The following is an 18,945-nucleotide window of genomic DNA, read 5'->3' on the forward strand; positions in this document are numbered from 1 at the left end:
CAGCATTGTGGACACTCCTAAATTTTTGTTAAAACGTTACATGTTGGATAGTTTTTCAAAACCTATTGAAGCATAGTAAGTACACAAAGTTGTATATTCTCAGTGAATATTCATAAACCTTTGTAGTCAGTGTGCTGGATCATCTAAAAAAACAGCAACACTTTGAGAGTAAGATTTTAAAATTAAAGTACTTACTTGATGTTACAGAATTTTCTCTGTCATCAGTGACTGTTACTGCTAATTGTTTTATCTTAATTTCACTTCCCCTCATTACTTATTATCAGACTCCACCCATGTTATTTATTCTTACTTTAATTTAAGAACGTTCACATTTCAATATCCAGGTTGCTTATTGGATCAATTTGACATTCAAGTCTTAACATTTTTCTCAGTTTGTATTTTCATCAATATTCACCATTTGCGAGACTTCCTTCCAGAGAGAAAATAAATTTCATTCATGCCTTTTTTTCTCTTTTGTTTCAAAAACATGTTTGAGGATTTATCATATAGCTCACCCATTTAAAGTGCACAATTAATGACTTTTGGTGTATTATGTGACCAAATTTTCAAAATTGTGGTTACATATACATAACATTAAATTTGTCATTTTAACCACTTCTAAGTATACAATTCAGTGATATAAATTACATTCATAGTGTTGATCAGCTATCACTGCTATTTTCAAAACTCTTTCATAACCCCAAACAGAAACTCTATAACCAGTAAGCAACCAACTCCACATTCTTTCCTTTTCTCAGCCCTTGATAGCTTCTCATTCATTCTGTATCTCTATGAATTTGCCTATTCTAGATATTTCATACAAATTGAACATATAGAATTTGTCTTTGGTGTCTGGCTTATTTCACTTAGCATATTATCTTCAAGGTTCATCCATGTTGTTGCCTGCTTTGGAACTTTGTTACATTTTGCGGGGTGAATAATGTGCCACCATATGGGTGTATGACATTTGGCTCATTAACCTGTTGATGAACACTTGAATTGTTTACTACTTTTTGGTGGTTGTAACTGATGCTACAGTGAATATGGGAATATAAGAATCTGTAAGAGTTCTCGTCCTCAATTTTCTTAGGTATATATCTGAGACTGGAATTTCTGATTCATAGGGTAATTCTGTGTTTTTCAGGAACCACCAAACTGTATTCCATAATGACTAGACCATTTTGCATTCCCATTGGCAATGTACAAGGATTCCAGTTTCTCTACATACTTGCCAAAATTTGTTATTTTCTGTGTTTGTAAAAAAAATTATAGGCATTGTAGTGAGTGTGAAGTATTATCTCATTGTAGTTTTGATTTGTATTTGTTATGACTTATTAAAAATTGTACCTAGAATTTATTTTTGTCAGATATGATAAGACATGTAGATGTGCATTGTCATGAAGAAAGTTTATGCTCACAGATCCCTAGGAACAGAAGTGTGATACAACATTCAAGCCATGTGGGGATGGACCAAAGTTGATCACTAGGCAGAGTTTGCAGAGGGAAGGGATGGGAAGAGCATAACAGAGCCTATGTTGGGATTTTCACAGGAAGGCAAGACAGAACAGAGCAAACAGTCTAGTACTGGCTGGTACCAATAATTGGAGCTTTGGTTTGTAGGTGTGGTCTCTAGATGTCAACTCTTCGGGGTGATTTGGGTAGACGGAATATTATTCGCTTCAGTTCAGTTCAGTTGCTCAGTCGTGTCTGACTCTTTGCGACCCCATGAATCGCAGCACACCAGGCCTCCTTGTCCATCACCATCTCTCGGAGTTCACTCAGACTCACATCCATCGAGTCAGTGATGCCATCCAGCCATCTCATCCTCAGTCGTTGCCTTCTTCTCCTGCCCCCAATCCCTCCCAGCATCAGAGTCTTTTCCAATGAGTCAGCTCTTCGCATGAGGTGGCCAAAGTACTGGAGTTTCAGCTTTAGTCCTTCCAAAGAAATCACAGGGTTGATCTCCTTTAGAATGGACTGGCTGTATCTTCTCGCAGTCCAAGGGACTCTCAAGAGTCTTCTCCAACACCACAGTTCAAAAGCATCAATTCTTCAGCGCTCAGGCTTCTTCACAGTCCAACTCTCACATCCATTCATGACCACAGGAAAAACCATAGCCTTGACTAGATGGACTTTAGTCAGCAAAGTAATGTCTCCGTTTTTGAATATGCTATCTAGGTTGGTCATAACTTTTCTTCTAAGGAGTAAGCATCTTTTAATTTCATGGCTGCAGTCACCATCTGCAGTGATTTTGGAGCCCGAAGTCAACCACTGTTTCCCCATCTATTTGCCATGAACTGATGGAACTAGATGCCATGATCTTCGTTTTCTGAATGTTGAGCTTTAAGCCAGCTTTTTCACTCTCCTCTTTCTCTTTCATCAAGAGGCTTTTTAGTTCTTCTTGTTAGATGGTTTTATTTTATATTAAAAGTGTATTACTGAATTTTTCAGATATATGAAAAATTGGTACTCAAGATTCTCAGAGGTTTCAAACTTAATACGATTGAGGAACAAAATCACTTTTGTTAAAATTGGTGACTTACACTAGAGTTCAGGTTTGAAGGAAAAGAATAAATTGAATATATATACAAAATACTTGAAATAACTGTTAAAGATCATTTCAGAGATAAGAGGGATTACAGATTTCACATATACTCATTATGTGTGTGTGTGTGTGTGTGTGTGTGTGTGTGTGTGTGTGTGTGTGTATAGGTTTTCTCCTGTATTTGAAGGTAGAACATTCCTATGAAATCTTTTTTAAGGTGAAATGGTGTGAGGTGAAGAACCAGTTACCTTAGGACACATCTTAATGACAGATGCACAGAATACACCAAGATAAAACTCAGATGCTCACAGACACAGTTGAGAACTGTGGCGACTTGCCTAAACAAAATGAATCACAAATAAATAGATGCACACCAAGACATAGCATAGTTGAAACGATAAAAGTCAAGCATAGAGAGAATTTTCAAGACAGCAAGAGAGAAATAGAGAATCATAAGTAAGGGATCCCCCATAAAGGGGTATCAACTGATCTCCCTGCCAAAACTTTGCCGACTAGAAGGCTGTTGAAAGGGAAAATTTGTCAAAGCCCATAGAATATTTAGCACCAAGAATGAACCCTAATGTTGTCAATGGGCTATGGGTGACGGTGTGTCAGTGCAGGCTCAGCACCCACAATAAATGTATCTCTCTGGTTTGGATGTCACTTTAAAAACTAAAATCACAACTGTGGTGACACATCGCTGAGATGGTAAGAGTAGTTGCCGGGGAAGAAGCTTGGTGGCACTGCTTTTGCTGTTTGTGGTTCGCTGTGCCCCTGTAATGGCTTGTTGCAAACAGATGCTGAACTCTCTTTTCACCTTTTTTCATAATAGGGAAAATCTTTGGATTTCTTTGAGTTAGTGAAAACAGGTACTAATAAAGTAGGTCTTTTATAAAAATGAAGTGGCAGAAAGTAAACCTTTCTTAAAAGTGGGGGATACCTGTATATGTGTGTATATATATAAATATGAGAAAGTCACATATTTTACATACTTTTTAAAGGTTCTCCAGTGTCAGTCTCTTCACCTTCCTCCATCATGCACCAGAGTGATTGATATTTAACTTTGTTAAATATTTTTACATTTTATTTTCCGGAATGATTGTAGATGAGTGCATAGTACCCCCTGTAAATGCATAGCTGTGCCAAGAGTTATTTATAGTAGCATTGCTGTCCTTTTAAAATTTTGATGTTTTTAATTATAAAAGTTATAACAATCTTTCTTATGTAATTAAGGTTATAGGGCATAATGTCTTCTGGATGCAAGCCATCTCTTTTTCTAACAATAATTTAGATCTTAAGTGGCATAAGAGGCATTCAAATTTCAAGTAGAGACTGGTGTGGAAGTGCTTTTGTTCCCTTGTCCCAAGGAGACACTGCTCTTCTGCTGCCTAAATAGCAACCTTAAAACCAGTCAACTTCCTATGTAACTTTAGGAGAAGGAGGCATTTTGGAGGTTTGTACATATAGATGTGGGAATAATCAACAGAACCACTGACATGCAGATCTAAATCCAAGATTCTAGAGGGTTGATTGACTTAAAATTACTTTCTTTTTATCAGAGAGGTGTGTATTTGGTACTTCAGTGTCCTTGAAGGGAAGGAATAGGAAATAGATAAAATATTATCTAGAACAGTGATATAATAGATTACAAGTACCTCAGTGATTATTACAAATTTATTTGTAAAAATATAAGATTTTATAGTTCTAGTTTTGCTTTCATGTCCTTGCAGATTTACAGTATGACATTGAGATTGTCTGCCTTATTTGAAGAAAAAATGAAGAAAATCTCCTCTGATTTTAAAATTGGTCAAAAATTCAATGAAAAACTTCGAAGAAGCCAGAGGTTTAAGAGACGACAAAATTGTAACCGTGTCAATCAGGCTAACAAAAGTATCAGGTGAATTGGTTATTGTAGTCTCTGTATGCAGTTTTTAAATCAGGTTGTGATACTTGATTTTTATTATGCTAGAAATGCTTGATCATTTTAGAGAACAGAAAAGAATAGTCACTTTTTATAGGTTGAAAGCATTTTCTGCATATAGAGCTACTGTGGTGATTTTTAATTACATAAATTTGTAAGCATTTAATGAAATATCAATTGTCTTATTAAGGATTCAAAATATTATTTATCTTTCACATAAGAATTTTTTTTTAATGCAGAGGGTAAAATGGTTACTAGGTATGGCCATTGAGCATTTGATTATGTAAGGGAAAGTGCCAGTTTGATGTATATGTTTTCACTAGAGATTACTTGTAGAGAAGAAATATAAAATGCAGGAGTTACACTTTTATAGTAAATTATTCTGTCCTTTATGACTATAGCTTGCATTAATATCAAATTTATAGGTATTTTAAAGCGTTGAAATGTGGAAGTTGAGTTTTTCAGTGTTTAGTTGTTTTCATGTACATTTAGAATGTGCACTGTTAACCTTAATGGATTTCCTCATGGTTGTTTTTGGGATTACATCATGCATCTCAACTGAAAACTGTCTACTTCAGGTTAATACTGTTTCATTCTCACAGATTTAAGAATTTTGTTCCAGTTTAGCTTTTTTCCCCTTCTTATTTGTGCCCTTAACTCTCATACAGTTTATACTTTTATATGTTGTTTTATGCAGTTGTCTTTTAAATCAGTTAAGAAAATAAGAAGCAAATTATTTATACTGTTATATTGGGTTGGCCAAAAGATGCATTCAGGATTTTCTATAACATCTTCATGGATAAACCAGAACAAACTTTTTGGTCAACCCAAAATATTTACCTATGTAATTACTTTTCCCAGTGGTTGTTTATTTCTTTTTGTGGATTTGAGTTACCCTCTGGTTTTTATTTCTTTTCAACCTAAAATCCTTTAATATTTCTTTAAAAAATTACTTACTTATGTTTCTTTTTTTGGCTTTGCTAGTTTGGATTCTAACTGAGGCACTTGGGATCTAGTTCTCTGACCAGGGATCAAACTGGCCCCCTACATTGGGAGTATGGAGTCTTAGCCACTGGACCAGCAGGGGCTTCCCTATGTATTTTTTGAGCTGTTCTGTGTCTTCACTGTTGCATGTGGGCTTCCTCTAGTTGCAGGAAGGGGTGGCTACTCTCTTGTGGTGCATGGGCTTCTCACACTTGACAGGATGTGTGAGGTGCGTGGCCTCTCACAGTCGTGGCTTCTTGTTGTGCAGCATAGGCCCTCGAGCATGTGGGCTTCAGTAGTTGCAGCGTGTGGTCAGCGTATGGGTCAGTAGTTGTGGTACATGGACTTAGTTGCTCCGAGGCATGGTGGGATTTTCCCTGGAATTAGGGATTGAACCCATGTTCCCTGCCTTAGCAGGCAGATTCTTAACCACCAGACAACCAGGGAAGTCTGTGAAGTCCTTTACTATTTCTTGTAAGGCAGACATGCTAGCAGTGAATTCCCTTAATCTTTGTTTACCTGGGAATGTCTTAATTTCACTTTTATCAAGAGTAGTTTTGCTGTATATACAATTCTCAGTTGGCAGTATTTCTCTTTTAGCAGTTTGACTATGTCATCTTACTGCCTGCTGACCTCCAGTGTTTCTGATGAGAAGTCAGCTATTAATTTTATTGAGGTTCCTTCCATTGTACACAGGCAGTTTTTCTCTTGCTGCTTTCAAGATTTTTTTTTTTTTTTTTTGTCTTCATCTTGCAGCTGACTGTAGGTGTGGATTTGAATTTATCCTTCTAGAAATTTGCGCAACTTTGTGGATGTGTACTGTTTTCATCAGATTTGGGTGATTTTCAGCCATTATGTTTTCAAATATTTTTGTTCTGCTCCTTTTGTCTCCTGTGAAAGTGAAAGCTGCTCAGTCGTGTCCAACTGTATAGTCCATGGAGTTCTCGAGGCTAGAATACTGGAGTGGGTAGCCTTTCCCTTCTCCAGGGAATCTTCCCAACCCAGGGATCGAACCCAGGTCCTCCTGCATTGCAGGCGGATTCTTTACCAACTGAACCACAAGGGAAGCCCTTTGGGACTCCCATTATACATATGCTGGTGTGTTTAATGGTCTCCCAATGGTTTCTGAGGCTTCCTTCATTTTTTTTTCATAAAGGATAGGGTAAAAAGAGAATGTGTTCATTCTTGAGCTACTACACCTTGTCTCCTGTTAAAAGTCAAGTTTATGATAGGTATAAGCATGTAATTATTTCTTCTTATATTACTTTCTAGTTAATATTGCTATTGTTTAGTCATTCAGTCATATCTGACTCTTTGTGACCCCATGGATTGTAGCCTGCCAGGCTCTTCTGTCCCTGGGATTTCCCAGGCAAAAATACTGGAGTGGGTTGCCATTCCTTCTCCAGGCGATCTTTCTGACCCAGGAATCTAACCCATGCATCCTGCATTGGTAGGCAGATTCTTGACCACTGAGCCTCTGGGGAAGCCCATGGTTGATATTAAGGGAAGTTAAATTTTTGACATAATAAACTTGAGTTTTCTTTTTAAATCCTTTCGTTTTTTTAATAAAGGAAGGAAATCAAGATACTACATTTTGTAGCCATCTGTCCTTCTCCCGTTTGTAACTGACAGATTGCATTTAACACATGGAAACTGGAAAACTGCTTGACTTTAAAAACAGTCTATTTACATTTGAAAACTTGAAGTTTCTTGATTATGATAAAGTTACTGTTTAAAAGAATTATTGGTTTTCTTTTTTTTCTTCAAAAAATTGAAGTATAGTTGAGTGTGGTTATCTATAAGCTCAGATGCCTTAGATACTCCTAAAAGTCAAAGCACCTTTATCTTTTTGTTTTAAGGGAAAGCAAAACCAAATCATTTTGTTTTAAAGGATTATCTTTAAAAAACATGAATATTAGTCAGATCTGTAATTTAAAGTCAGATTGACTTAAACTTCCATCTTTTTTCACCATAATACATGGCTCAGGAATCAAATATGGTGAATTGGCACTTAGATGGTCTCAGAAAAAAACTAGCTAGCTTGATCTGTTTTTTGCGTCTCTGTTCTTTCTGTTCAGGTTTTGTTGATTTCTCTTGATTTTGTACTGTCTTTGTGTGTGTGTTAGTTGCTCAGTCGTCTCCAACTCTTTGTGACCCCATGGACTGTAGCCTGCCAGGCTTCTCTGTCCATGGAATTCTCCAGGCAAGAGTACTGGAGTGGATTGCCATTCCCTTCTCCAGAGGAACTTCCAAACCCAGGGATCAAACCCTGGTCTTCTGCATCATAGACAGATTCTTTACTGTTTGAGCTACAGGGAAGCCTATACTGTCTTTAGGAATATATAAAAATGAGCCTAGAGGGAATATTGTCATATTGAGAGTCTCATTCTTTAATATAGGGAATTCCCTGGTGGCCAGGTGTTTAGGACTCCAGGCTTTCACTGCCATGGTCTGGGTTCAGTCACTAGTCAGGACACTGAGATCCCACAGGCAGTGATGTGGCCAAAAATAATAAATAAATAAAAAATCACAAATGTCATTACACATACAATTTTAAAAAATTTATAATACGAATGAATGCCTGTATTACATAAATGTTGGCTCTTCTTATTGTTTAATCCAAAGAATCTAAGATATTCAGTATGATTTTCTATAATACTGTTACTTAGATCATCTGTTTATTACTCAAATTTGGATAAAGCAATGTCAAATTTAAAATAAAAGAATAGTAACCCAAGCTAGAGTAAGATGTTAATAATGAATATTTCAGTGTCTTGATCATAAAGTTATTCTTTAATAATACTCTGTTATTTAGACATCCTCTGTTTTGCTCAATATTGTTTTATTTTTCCTATCTTTGACCAGAAATACCAAGCAGAAGCGTTTAAAATCTCAGACAAAAGTAGTTTCTGAGTTCGTAGGTTCTCCTGTCCAGCCTACCTCAAGTAGGGCAACTTACTCCGCAAGCCGCAAGACGACTGCTAGTGTCTCTTCAGGTGTTACTTCTGGTGACTCTTCAGATTCAGCAGCATCATCAGAAAGAATGAGAAGAAATAGACCTGTCACTCTGACAAATGGTTCTACATTGTCTGGTGAGAAATGGGATGTTGTGTGTTCACCTGTTGAGCACTCAAGTTTATAACATTGCTAGTTACTGTGGATTTTGAGGAAAGAATAACGAAGTAAGATATGGTCTTGATATTCAAGGAATGTAAAATTTAACAGAAGAGACATAAATAACACATGGAATAATTATATTTGATAAATGCTGTTCTTTGCAAATGGTGTGGCCACATTTTAAGCAAATTTGAATCCTTCAGGTTTTAAATAATGTGGTATAAATATCATACTTTGTGTGCAAAATCTGACATGGAAAAATTTCTTTCAATCATGTAAGTTTAAGGCTTGATCTGGAAAATTAAAAAAAACTTTATTTTATTACCATTTGGTGGTATAACTGTAGCTGACAGACTGTGAACATCCTGTGAATGAGGTTGTGTTATGTACATACTTGAGTTTGTTCTGAGTGATTTCAGTGACTTGTCATGATAGTATAGTGGTTACTGTTGTGATTTAAAACAGTAGGATTAGACAGGTAGAATGCAGCCTCAGTTAGAGACTGGCAAGCCTTACAGAGAAGCTTGGTTTACTTAATAGGGTCCCTTGTTTTGAGGGAATCACATGACGAATTCTGTCTCAGGAGGATGAATCAGTTTGACAGTGATACATGGGGAAGAAGAATCTGGAAACACAGTCAGCATGATGGGATGTGGAGTGCAGGAGTTGGCACATACACATTCCTCTATCAGCCACTTTCTTCTTTGACATAGAATTGGGTTGTATTATGGAGCACGATTTTGTCCTTCAACAGTATGTTCCCACTCATTCTGATGGAATATTTGTTTTGTGATAGACATGCCTGGGTGAAGGAACAGGAAATTTGGTTTCCTATCTTACGCATCTCACACCTATTCTACCTTTGTGTGTGTGTGTCGCATGTTGAAATGCTCTTTCTTGAGCTTGGAAGCATGTGTGATACAAAGATGCTGTTAGGAACAACTGCTAGAGAGAGACCTGAAAACCTGTAAAATATTGGACTTGAAGTGACTGTCTTTTCTATAGGAAATACTTGTTTCAAAACAGAAGCAGGAAGAAGCCCCACTATTGTGGGGCTTGTAAAATTTTAATGAAAGCTTGTTTATAAAATATCAGTATATAAACTTATTTTTCTGAATCTAAATCAGTATTAATATGTTACTTTCAAAAATAAGAGAACAAACTTGATTCCAAATGCTGATTATGTACCTTTTAGTATTATCAGCTATTCTTTGAAACAGTTTTTAAAAATACACTCACTTCTAAGTGTTTTAAGAATCTGCCTTTAGTCTGTTGTTACAGAATAACTGCTTACTGTGTAAAGATAGGAGTGTATATGTAATGAACTGTTGATGCTTCATTTTTCTTAGAAAGTGAAATGGAAGATTCTTTAGGTACCTCTTCATCATCTTCAGCTTCAAATAGTTCTGAGGAAAGCAAGGGGAGTCCAAGAGCTCGAGACTCTTCCTCCCGTAGTGGGCCAGCCAGGAGCAGCAACCTCAGGGTGACCAGGACCAGAGCTGCACAGAGAAAAACTGGTGAGAAGAGGCTCAGTGTCCTGGGAGAAATGTGTGTCAAGAGAACCCAAAAGCTGAATAAATATTGAATGCTTTATTTACCTGACGCATCTACACGATTACATATCCTTTATGCTTTTTTTCCCTTGAGACATAATTGGCATAAAATATATTAATTTCAGGTGTACAGTGTAATTGACTTGACATTTGTGTACTTGACAGAATGATTATCACAGTATGTTTAGTTACCATGTGTCACCATGCATAGTCAGAAAATTTTCTTTTTTCTTGTGATGAAGAGTTTTTAAGATATACTCTTAGCAACTTTAAAATATGCAGTGCCGTATTAACTCTGCTTGCCATGTTGTACATTGTGTCTCCATGATTTATTTATTTTATAAATGGAAGTTTGTACCTTTAGACTCCATTCACCCATTTTACCCACTCCCTATCTGCCCTCCCCCTGGTAACCGCCAGTCTGTTTCCTGGTGGCGCATGTCTTGTTTTGTTTTTGTAGATTCCACATATAAGTATAGATTCCACTTAAACATAGGGTATTTGTTTTTCTGTCTGACTTATTTCACTTTGCATAGTGCCCTCAAGGTCTGTCCATGTTGTCGCAGATGGCAAGAATCCATTCTTTTTTGTGGCTGAATAGTATTCCTGTTTGTGTAGATTGTGTGTGTGTTATCTTCTTTATCCATTCATCCATATGGAAACAACACTTGGGTTGTTTCCAGATCTTGGCTGTTGTAAATAATGCTGCAGTGAGCATGGGGCTTGCATGTATCTTTTCAAATTCATGTTTTTGTTTTCTTTGGGTAACCAGCCAGAATTGGAATTGTTGGATCATATAATTTTTTGAGGACCAACCATACTATTTTCTATTGTGGCTACACCAGTTTTCCCAACAACAGTGCACAAGGGTTTTCTTTTCTTTCAAATCCTCCCCAACACTTGTTATTTCTTGTCTTTCTGATAATAGCTATTCTAACAAATGTGAAGTGGTACCTCATTCTGGTTTTGACTTGCATTTTCCTGATGATCAGTGATGTTGAGTGTCTTTTCATGTGCCTATTGGCCATCTGTATGTCTTCTATGGAAAAATGCCTATTCAGATTCTCTGCCCATTTTTAAATTGATTTTTTTTTTTTTTTTTGGTTGGTGGGGGGTTGTTGAGTTGAATGAGTTCTCTGTATATTCTGGATATTAACCCCTGATCAGATATATTTTTTTGCAAATATTTTCTCCTTTTCAGTGGGTTGCCATTTCATTTTGTTGATGATTTCCTTTACTGTGCAGAAGCTGTTTAGTTTGATGTAGTCCTTCTTGTTTATTTTTGTTTTCATTGCTTTTGCTTTTGGAGTCAGATCTAAAAAATCATTGCCAAGACCAGTGTCAAGGATCTTTCTGCCTATATTTTCTTCTAGTTTTGTGGTTTCAGGTCTTATATTCTTTAATCCACTTTGAGTTAATTTTGTGTGTTATAAGATATAGAATAAGATATAGTATATCTTATGGTATAAGATAGTAGTCTAGTTCATTCTTTTGCATGTGACTGTCTAGTTTCCCAGCACTATTTATTGACAAGATTGTCCTTTTCCATTTTATATTCTTGGCTCCTTTGTCATAAATTAATTGACCATCTGTGCTTGGGTTATTTCTGGATTCTCTTCTGTTCTACCCTTTAAACTTTTAAAATTTAGACAGGTGTAATCTGTTTTGATATTAAAAGAATAAGGAAAATTAGTACTAAAATAATGAAGTCATTTTAAAATGTTGGAATAAGGAAGGCCTTTCTAATCTGTTACTTTATTTTTAGGTCCAGTTTCTTTAGAAAATGGATGTGGCAGAAAAGCCACTAGGAAGAGAGTCTATTTAAGTGACTCAGATAACAATTCTTTGGCGACTGGTGAAAGTGTAAAAGCTAGAGCTGGAAGTAACCGGAAAGTGCTACGAAAGTGTGCTGCTGTGGCTGCCAATAAAATCAAGTTAATGAGTGATGTAGAGGAGAATTCTACCTCTGAAAGTGTCTGTTCTGGCCGTAAGCTGCCCCACCGCAATGCTTCTGCTGTAGCTAGAAAAAAATTATTACATAATTCTGAGGATGACCAGAGCTTGAAGTCAGAACTTGAAGAAGAGGAGCTAAAAGATCAACTTTCACCATTGTCCAACTCTCTTGCTGCCCAGAATACTGAAAATGGAGATTCAGAGTCAGAAAGTGATTTACGAGTAGCCCGGAAAAATTGGCATGCTAATGGTTACAAGTCCCAAATTCCAGCAACTTCTAAAACAAAATTCCTTAAAATAACGTCTTCTGAGGAAGACTCTAAAAGTCATGATTCAGATAATGAACATAGCAGAACTGCTGGCCCATCAACATCTTTGCTGAAACTTAAGGCAGAAAACATCTCAGAGGAAGAGGAGAAAGCAAATTCTGAAACAAGAAAATACAGCAGTAGGAAATACAGCACAGGTCGCAAGAATGCTCCTTTCCTTAAAAAAGCAAAGCTCTTCAGTGATTCAGAGGACTCTGAGTCTGACAAAGAAGATGGACAAGACAGATGTCATAAGATGGAAATGAACCTGAGTTCAGGGAATGTGAAGAGTGAACCTGTTGCTAGATCCCAGTGTTTTTCAGATCATGTATCTGAAACTGATTTGGATTCAGATGATGACAAGAAAGCAAAAGAAAAACCAAATAGTCTTATAAAAGGTAATTCAAAACATTTAACCTTGGTTCACTGCTGTCTTTTTTTTTTATAGCATATATATTTTTTTCCCCATGAAATTTTACTTTGCTACCTGCTTTCTTTCCGTGTCATGCATTCTCCATTCATCTTTTCTCTCTGTGTGTACTGTTACTGGTTGTTGAGTACATTTAGTTTCGCTCGTGTAACAGACAGCCTTGGCCATAGCTATTTTTAATAGAGATTTCACTTCTTATATTGATAATGGGGATATTGTATTGGCTATGGGTTCAAGAAAAGCAGAGGCCAGCATTTATAAGCTGTTGGTGATAATAGTTTGAGAAGAAGAAGGAAAGAAAAGGGTGACTGAAAGGAATGTGGGAGGTAGTAATAATAATAGCTCACAGAACAGTTCCCAAGCTGTTTGTCATCAGGATTTTTTTTCTAAATGCTTTATATTTATTTATGAACCAGTTTAGTCTTCATATCTTTTATGAGATAAGTACTATTATTATTATGTCCATTTTATTGATAATAACTCTGGAGTATGGAGAGTTAAGATAAATTGCTGAATTGAGATTGTCCTGGTAAGTGGAGAAAAATACTAGATCGGGAGCCATGTAAAGCTAAGATTAAACGTAGTGTGTGATGGAACTTGTTAAGTTTCAGGGAGGCTGAGAGTGGTTAGTTTGCATACCTTAGTGCAATGGTGAAGAGACTTTAGTTTGTATTCAAGTAAATAAAATATTGTAGTGTTGAGTGTCTTGTGTATATAGATAGAAATGCATGGGGTGTTATTGATAAGCGTATGTGAATGGTGCTGAGGCTGAAAAAGTCACTGTTTGAAAGTAGTAAAAGCCGAACCCATTCACTGCCATCCTCCTTTGAAGTTAGAAGAAATCCCGGACTTAAGTTGTTTAAAATGTTGAACATTTAATTCCTTTAGACTTACTCTTCTAGTAAAGATTAAAAGAGTATGCTTGATTTTTAGATTCTGCATCACAAAATCACGGACAGAGCAGGAAAGCTGCCAGGAAAAGGGTCTGTTCCAGTGACTCAGACAGCAATTCGAAGGTGGTTAAGAAAGCATCCAGAGCCAGACCAGGCCTTCTGAGAGTGCCTCGGAGGTGTGCCACCACCGCTGCCAGTCGGATCAAGCTGATGAGTGACGCGGAAGAAGGCCGTGTAGACCACGAGTGCACTGGGAGCAAAATTGCAAGGAGAAAGCCCCTCCATGTTGCATGTGCCACAGCTCAGAAGATAGACAGCGATTCTGAGGGGGATGTAAACTGTGAAGTGCCAAACGAACAGAGTGGCTATGAAGGGCAGCCACCTGATACCGACTCAGAAGGTAGTACAAAAAGTATCAGTCACTCTTTAAATGAAGACTCAGACTCTGAAGGTGTGTTGAATTCAGGACACAAGAACAGGCGTACCAGGAGTCTCAAAACCAGTGTTGCACCTTCTAAAACAAAGAATGCCTTGGAGGAAGATTCAAAAAGCCATATTCCACGGGGTGAGGTAGGTAGAAAATGTTCTTCTGAGTCAACTTTGGTGCACAAAGCTCCTGCAGAGAATAACTTTGAAGAGGAACTGAACTATGGGCTACGTAGGTGGAATGGCAGGAGGCTCCGGACCTATGGGAAGGCTCCTTTCAGTAAGACTAAAGTGGTGCGGGATTCCGAAACAGAAGTAAAAAGGAAGAGACTGCAAACTGAATTGGAAAATCTGAAAGCTTCTGAAACAACAGGGAGTTCAAAGTGTGGACCAGACACTAGCCCCAAATCTGACTCAGATTTGGGATCTGCAACTGAATCAGATGCTGACTGTACGGATGACTCAAAAACCAAAAAGAGGAAAACGAAAGGGAAAGCAAAAGTAGTTAGAAAAGGTAAAACTTTTACAGCTAACGTGTCTAAAACTATGAGACGACCAAGACAGAGCAAACGTCCTAGGTTAAATGTGGATGATAATGACTGGGAGGATGTGGACTATGCAAAATCTAAAAGAGTTCTTCGACGTTCAAAAATAAAGACGAGAAATCAGGGGAGAAGGACCGTGAGATACCATGATGGGGATGATGATAGGAGCTTAGAAAATGTGTTAGATTTTGATGATTGCACCTTATGACCTTGAGGGAAAACCAGTTCACTTAAAGACGGAATGGATTGGAATTTATAGTGAAAGCTGGCTGTTGAAATTATTTTTTGTCCTACAATTCAGGGAATATATTTATATTTTTCTATGAAAAGTTATGAATGTGACTAAATCATGACTGTTATTTTTATTTGCACTTGCTTGCCTTTGTAGCAGCATCAGCACAGGTGCCAAAATATGCTTCATTTTGGGGGCAGATCTAACCTACTTTTGACAGTATTTAACTACACATAGCAAGAGTTTGAAATATGTTAAACACTAGACATTCTGGTTATCAGAACCAATAAGCATTACTTTTATGGTAGCAAGTGTCATACAGTTATTTTCAGAATTCGTCAAAAGGTGGTAGTTTCTAATTCCAGTCCTATTGTAGTATAATTTCACATGACCTTTGTTTACAGATTCTTCGTAAATATTATGTTCATACTGACATAACAATTGGGGAAGGGGCGGTAGCCACGATTAGTAGGCAAGGTACCTGCCACTTTTTTTTCTTTCCCTGGCTACTTGAGTAGATTGCATTTTACCAGATTTTATCATTTTCATTGAAATGGTTTCCAATTTTTCTTTCCAAGTCCTGTTGGGTCTTCTTTTTGTCTTTATTTTTAAGGAAAATATCATCTACTTTATTTTATAAACTTGAATTCATAAAGTGCTGGTAAATTATTATTTTTTTAATGTTTGATTGTATATTTTAAACCTCTAAGGCCAGACCATAGGTAGCATTTTCTTTTAAATTGTGCACTAACAAAATATTATATGATTTGTCTTTCCAAGATCTCCTGTTTTCCATTTATGGAATTTAACCAAAATCTTGGTCTTCCATAGTCTTACTCTGTGAAATAGAGTTTGTGTGCCTTAGATTTAGATAAAGTGTGTTCTTTAAGAGTGTACAGGGCTAAAAGAGTACTTAAATTATATGTAGTGTTCCCCCATCTCTTAAATTGTAGAGTTGAGTTTTGATAAGAGTGCAATTGCGAATCTCATTTCTATAGGAAAATAGTTGTCATTCTCTATCTCTTTTAGTCTACTGCTGCCATGTGCAATCCCAAGCATTCTTTGCTGGTGCAACTAAGTATCTTTATTAGTGACTTCTAGTATAAATCTAAGAAACTGTTGTGGGCAAATAATTTTGAAATTCACTTAAAGCGTGACTTTTACCACATCATCAAATACCATAGTACACTTATTTTCGAGCCAAATATTTTTACTTGATAGGCTGTGCTACTCCAAACAGTGTAGGTGGCCATTCCTAGCTTGTTTGTGCCTGAAGATGGACTTGACTCAAGTGGTTTACATATTTTGTAGCTAAAGGGTGTATTACAGTACCCCCACCCTCTGTTATTTATTGGCCCTAATTGTGTTTGGTTTCAGACAAAATTAACCCTTTTCTCCTGTGTATCCTTAAGGTGGCAGACATTGAAAAACATCAGACTCTGATATCAGTGTTAGAATGTTCTGAAGTGTTGGTATTTCTTGGTTCTCTATTCCAGTTGACATGGTAGAAGGTTCTTTCTCTTTCTACCCTGGTGTAAGGGGAAGGATAATCTTAGACATTACCAAGTGAGATAGGTGGTCTGCCTGCCTCTCCTTTGGTTGTTGAGAGAGCTATCACCACTTCAAAACTATGATGCTTTCTTTCTCAAAGTTCGTGTTAACTGTATTCTTGACAGATTGAGTCAGGATAATTGTCCTTGACTAGTGACTCGAAAAAAATTAATGGAATGCTCTTTACTTCCTTAATTTTGAGAAATGGTGATAGATGTCATATCCATTAATTTATTTTAACTCTTCCTAAACTTCTCTGTTTTATATCTATTCTCAGGGTTATAACTCCATGTTTACCATCATCTGCAAAAAGGTACCAAAAAAATCCATAAACAAATATGGAATATATTCATAAATACATCAGTTCTTTTGGTAAAATGATACTTAAACCATTTAGGCTTCATCAGTAGAACTGTTCTTAACTTTTGGACTGGATTGATTGGCTGGTCAGCGAGTTCCTAGTTTTTCATTTTGTCCAAAATGGTTAGACCCTTGTGTGTAGAAGCAGTATTTTTGTTTCATCTGAAAAAAAAAAACCAAAAACACAAGTAAGAATTGGCCTGGTGACTTTGAAAATGTGGTTGACTATGGTAGCTTCTCAAGTTCTGAAGTAAAACTAAGGGATTATAGAGAGAACCATTTTTATGGATTTTTTTGGTCATGGTGCTATTCCTAAGGTTAACTTTGAATATGTGACACACACTTCTAAGTACCCTTAAGGAAAATTAATAAATAATTAACAGTTCAAAATGTTTACACTGAGCACTAGAACATGTTTGACTTTTTTTTTCTATTTCTCTTTATGCAAAATGAGCAGGGATTTAATGCACAAGTGTACTTTAATAAGTTTGGGATCAGTTTGTATTTTTCCTGTGAAAAAAGACAAAAGGTTACAAGTGGAATGTGAACTGATCCAGAAGTAAGTGCTAGAGCTTTCCATTGCACTTGAAGTAACTAAATGATGTATATGAAGAAGAAAAGACTACTGTGGTTGTGTATGTCCAGAGTCCTATGATTTTATTCATTTATGGTTTAAAAAAAGGTTTGAGGTTATTTAGATTGGAGTTTTGATTCCCTTTAAGGATTAATTTTACCAAGCATATTAAGACAAAAAGATTTCAAACATAAAAATAGGTGAAGTTTAAAAAGCTTCCCCCCACCCATTTCCTCCTTATTTAAAAAGGGTCTATTGACAATGTATAGTAACTTCTGAATAAAAGGAAAAGTTTATCCCATTTTCAGATAATTCCTAGGGTAATCATTCTCCCTTGCCCTCCCCCCTTTTTTTTTAATTTTAGGGGATTAGATCCTTTGTCAGTTGAGTAATCCTCAAAAGAATGATGCATTTATTTACTCACAGCCTCCATGTTACAACATAAAAGTTTCTTCCAAGAATAGTTAAGAGTTGTACCTAAAAAGAAAATTAGTTTTATAATAAGAAATGGGGTGAAAGAACTTATGTTTTAGGTAAATGGAAAAAGGAGACATAAACCAATAAACTTACCACTTGAAGGTACTACTGTCCAAAAATAAGAATAAAATACATCACTAAATCCTTCACACTCCATTGGCTGATGATCTCTTAAGTAAAATTCTTATTTAGAGTAACGTTGGGTCCATACTATGTTTCCTTGTCCCTCTTCTAGCCTTTTTTCTTTAGAATAATCAGAACACAGAATTTATTAAGTTCACTGTATGATATTAAGAACTGAAATGGAAGGACTTTATTAATCTCTTTTGTTAGTACACATTTAATTTGTGTTACCTGGGGAAAAAAAATGAGAAGTTTTGTATATCACATTACAAGAACATTGTTAAAGGTACATACAGTATTTTTGGTTTTCCTTTCTACTCAATTGTATTTGTTTTTTGAGTAATATTTAAATGGCTAGAAAAGGTCTTTTTGCCTTGCCTTTTTATAGCTGAAATGCCATCTCCATTCTTCTCATTGGTATTAAGTCAGTTTACTTACTTTATCAGGTATCTTGTAGTTGTCATCAAATCCTTTAGTTCATACATTGTATGGAAATTACAGTTCAGTTATTCTAGTATGATGGAGTGTAACAAAGCACCTTCATTGTAGAAGAACTTTTTGTCTGTTAATTATTTAAAGTTATATCTCTCAACTTCTGCTGTGGGTATCAGGAAATAATAAAGCAGAAACCCTAAGAAAATTGCAACCTAACAGAAAAAGTCTGTCTGTTATTCTAGTATTTGGGAACATACAGATCAGACCAAATATACTTGGCAAAGGGAGAAAATGAAGCATTGTGGAAAAATCTAGTCCAACTAGATTAGTAAATACTACTTATAGTAGTAGTATCAAATTGTGAATTTAATGGAAAGGATTGAAATGTAAAAAGTACAATGATGAGGGATGTGTTGTCTTTTCTCACAGTTTAAGGAAAATCTTTTAACTTAAAAATTGTAGATGTTGCCTAAGGATACATGGGAATTCTCAAATTTAAGAGAAATTTTTACCAATCA

General features: G+C 36.2%; 1 protein-coding gene across 1 annotated transcript in view; it reads left to right on the plus strand.

Moving 5' to 3' along the window:
- BRWD1 (bromodomain and WD repeat domain containing 1) overlaps positions 1–18,945 on the plus strand; it is a 123,813-nt gene that overhangs the window by 96,163 nt on the left and 8,705 nt on the right. The window contains exons 37-41 of the mRNA XM_040232432.1: positions 4,276–4,442; positions 8,316–8,542; positions 9,917–10,084; positions 11,886–12,779; positions 13,745–14,644. Coding sequence (XP_040088366.1) covers positions 4,276–4,442; positions 8,316–8,542; positions 9,917–10,084; positions 11,886–12,779; positions 13,745–14,644 — 2,356 coding nt within the window. The remainder of the gene's footprint in view (positions 1–4,275; positions 4,443–8,315; positions 8,543–9,916; positions 10,085–11,885; positions 12,780–13,744; positions 14,645–18,945) is intronic.

The sequence above is a fragment of the Oryx dammah genome, unplaced genomic scaffold, assembly GCF_014754425.2.
Source record: "Oryx dammah isolate SB20612 unplaced genomic scaffold, SCBI_Odam_1.1 HiC_scaffold_2, whole genome shotgun sequence".
Classification (NCBI taxonomy): domain Eukaryota; kingdom Metazoa; phylum Chordata; class Mammalia; order Artiodactyla; family Bovidae; genus Oryx; species Oryx dammah.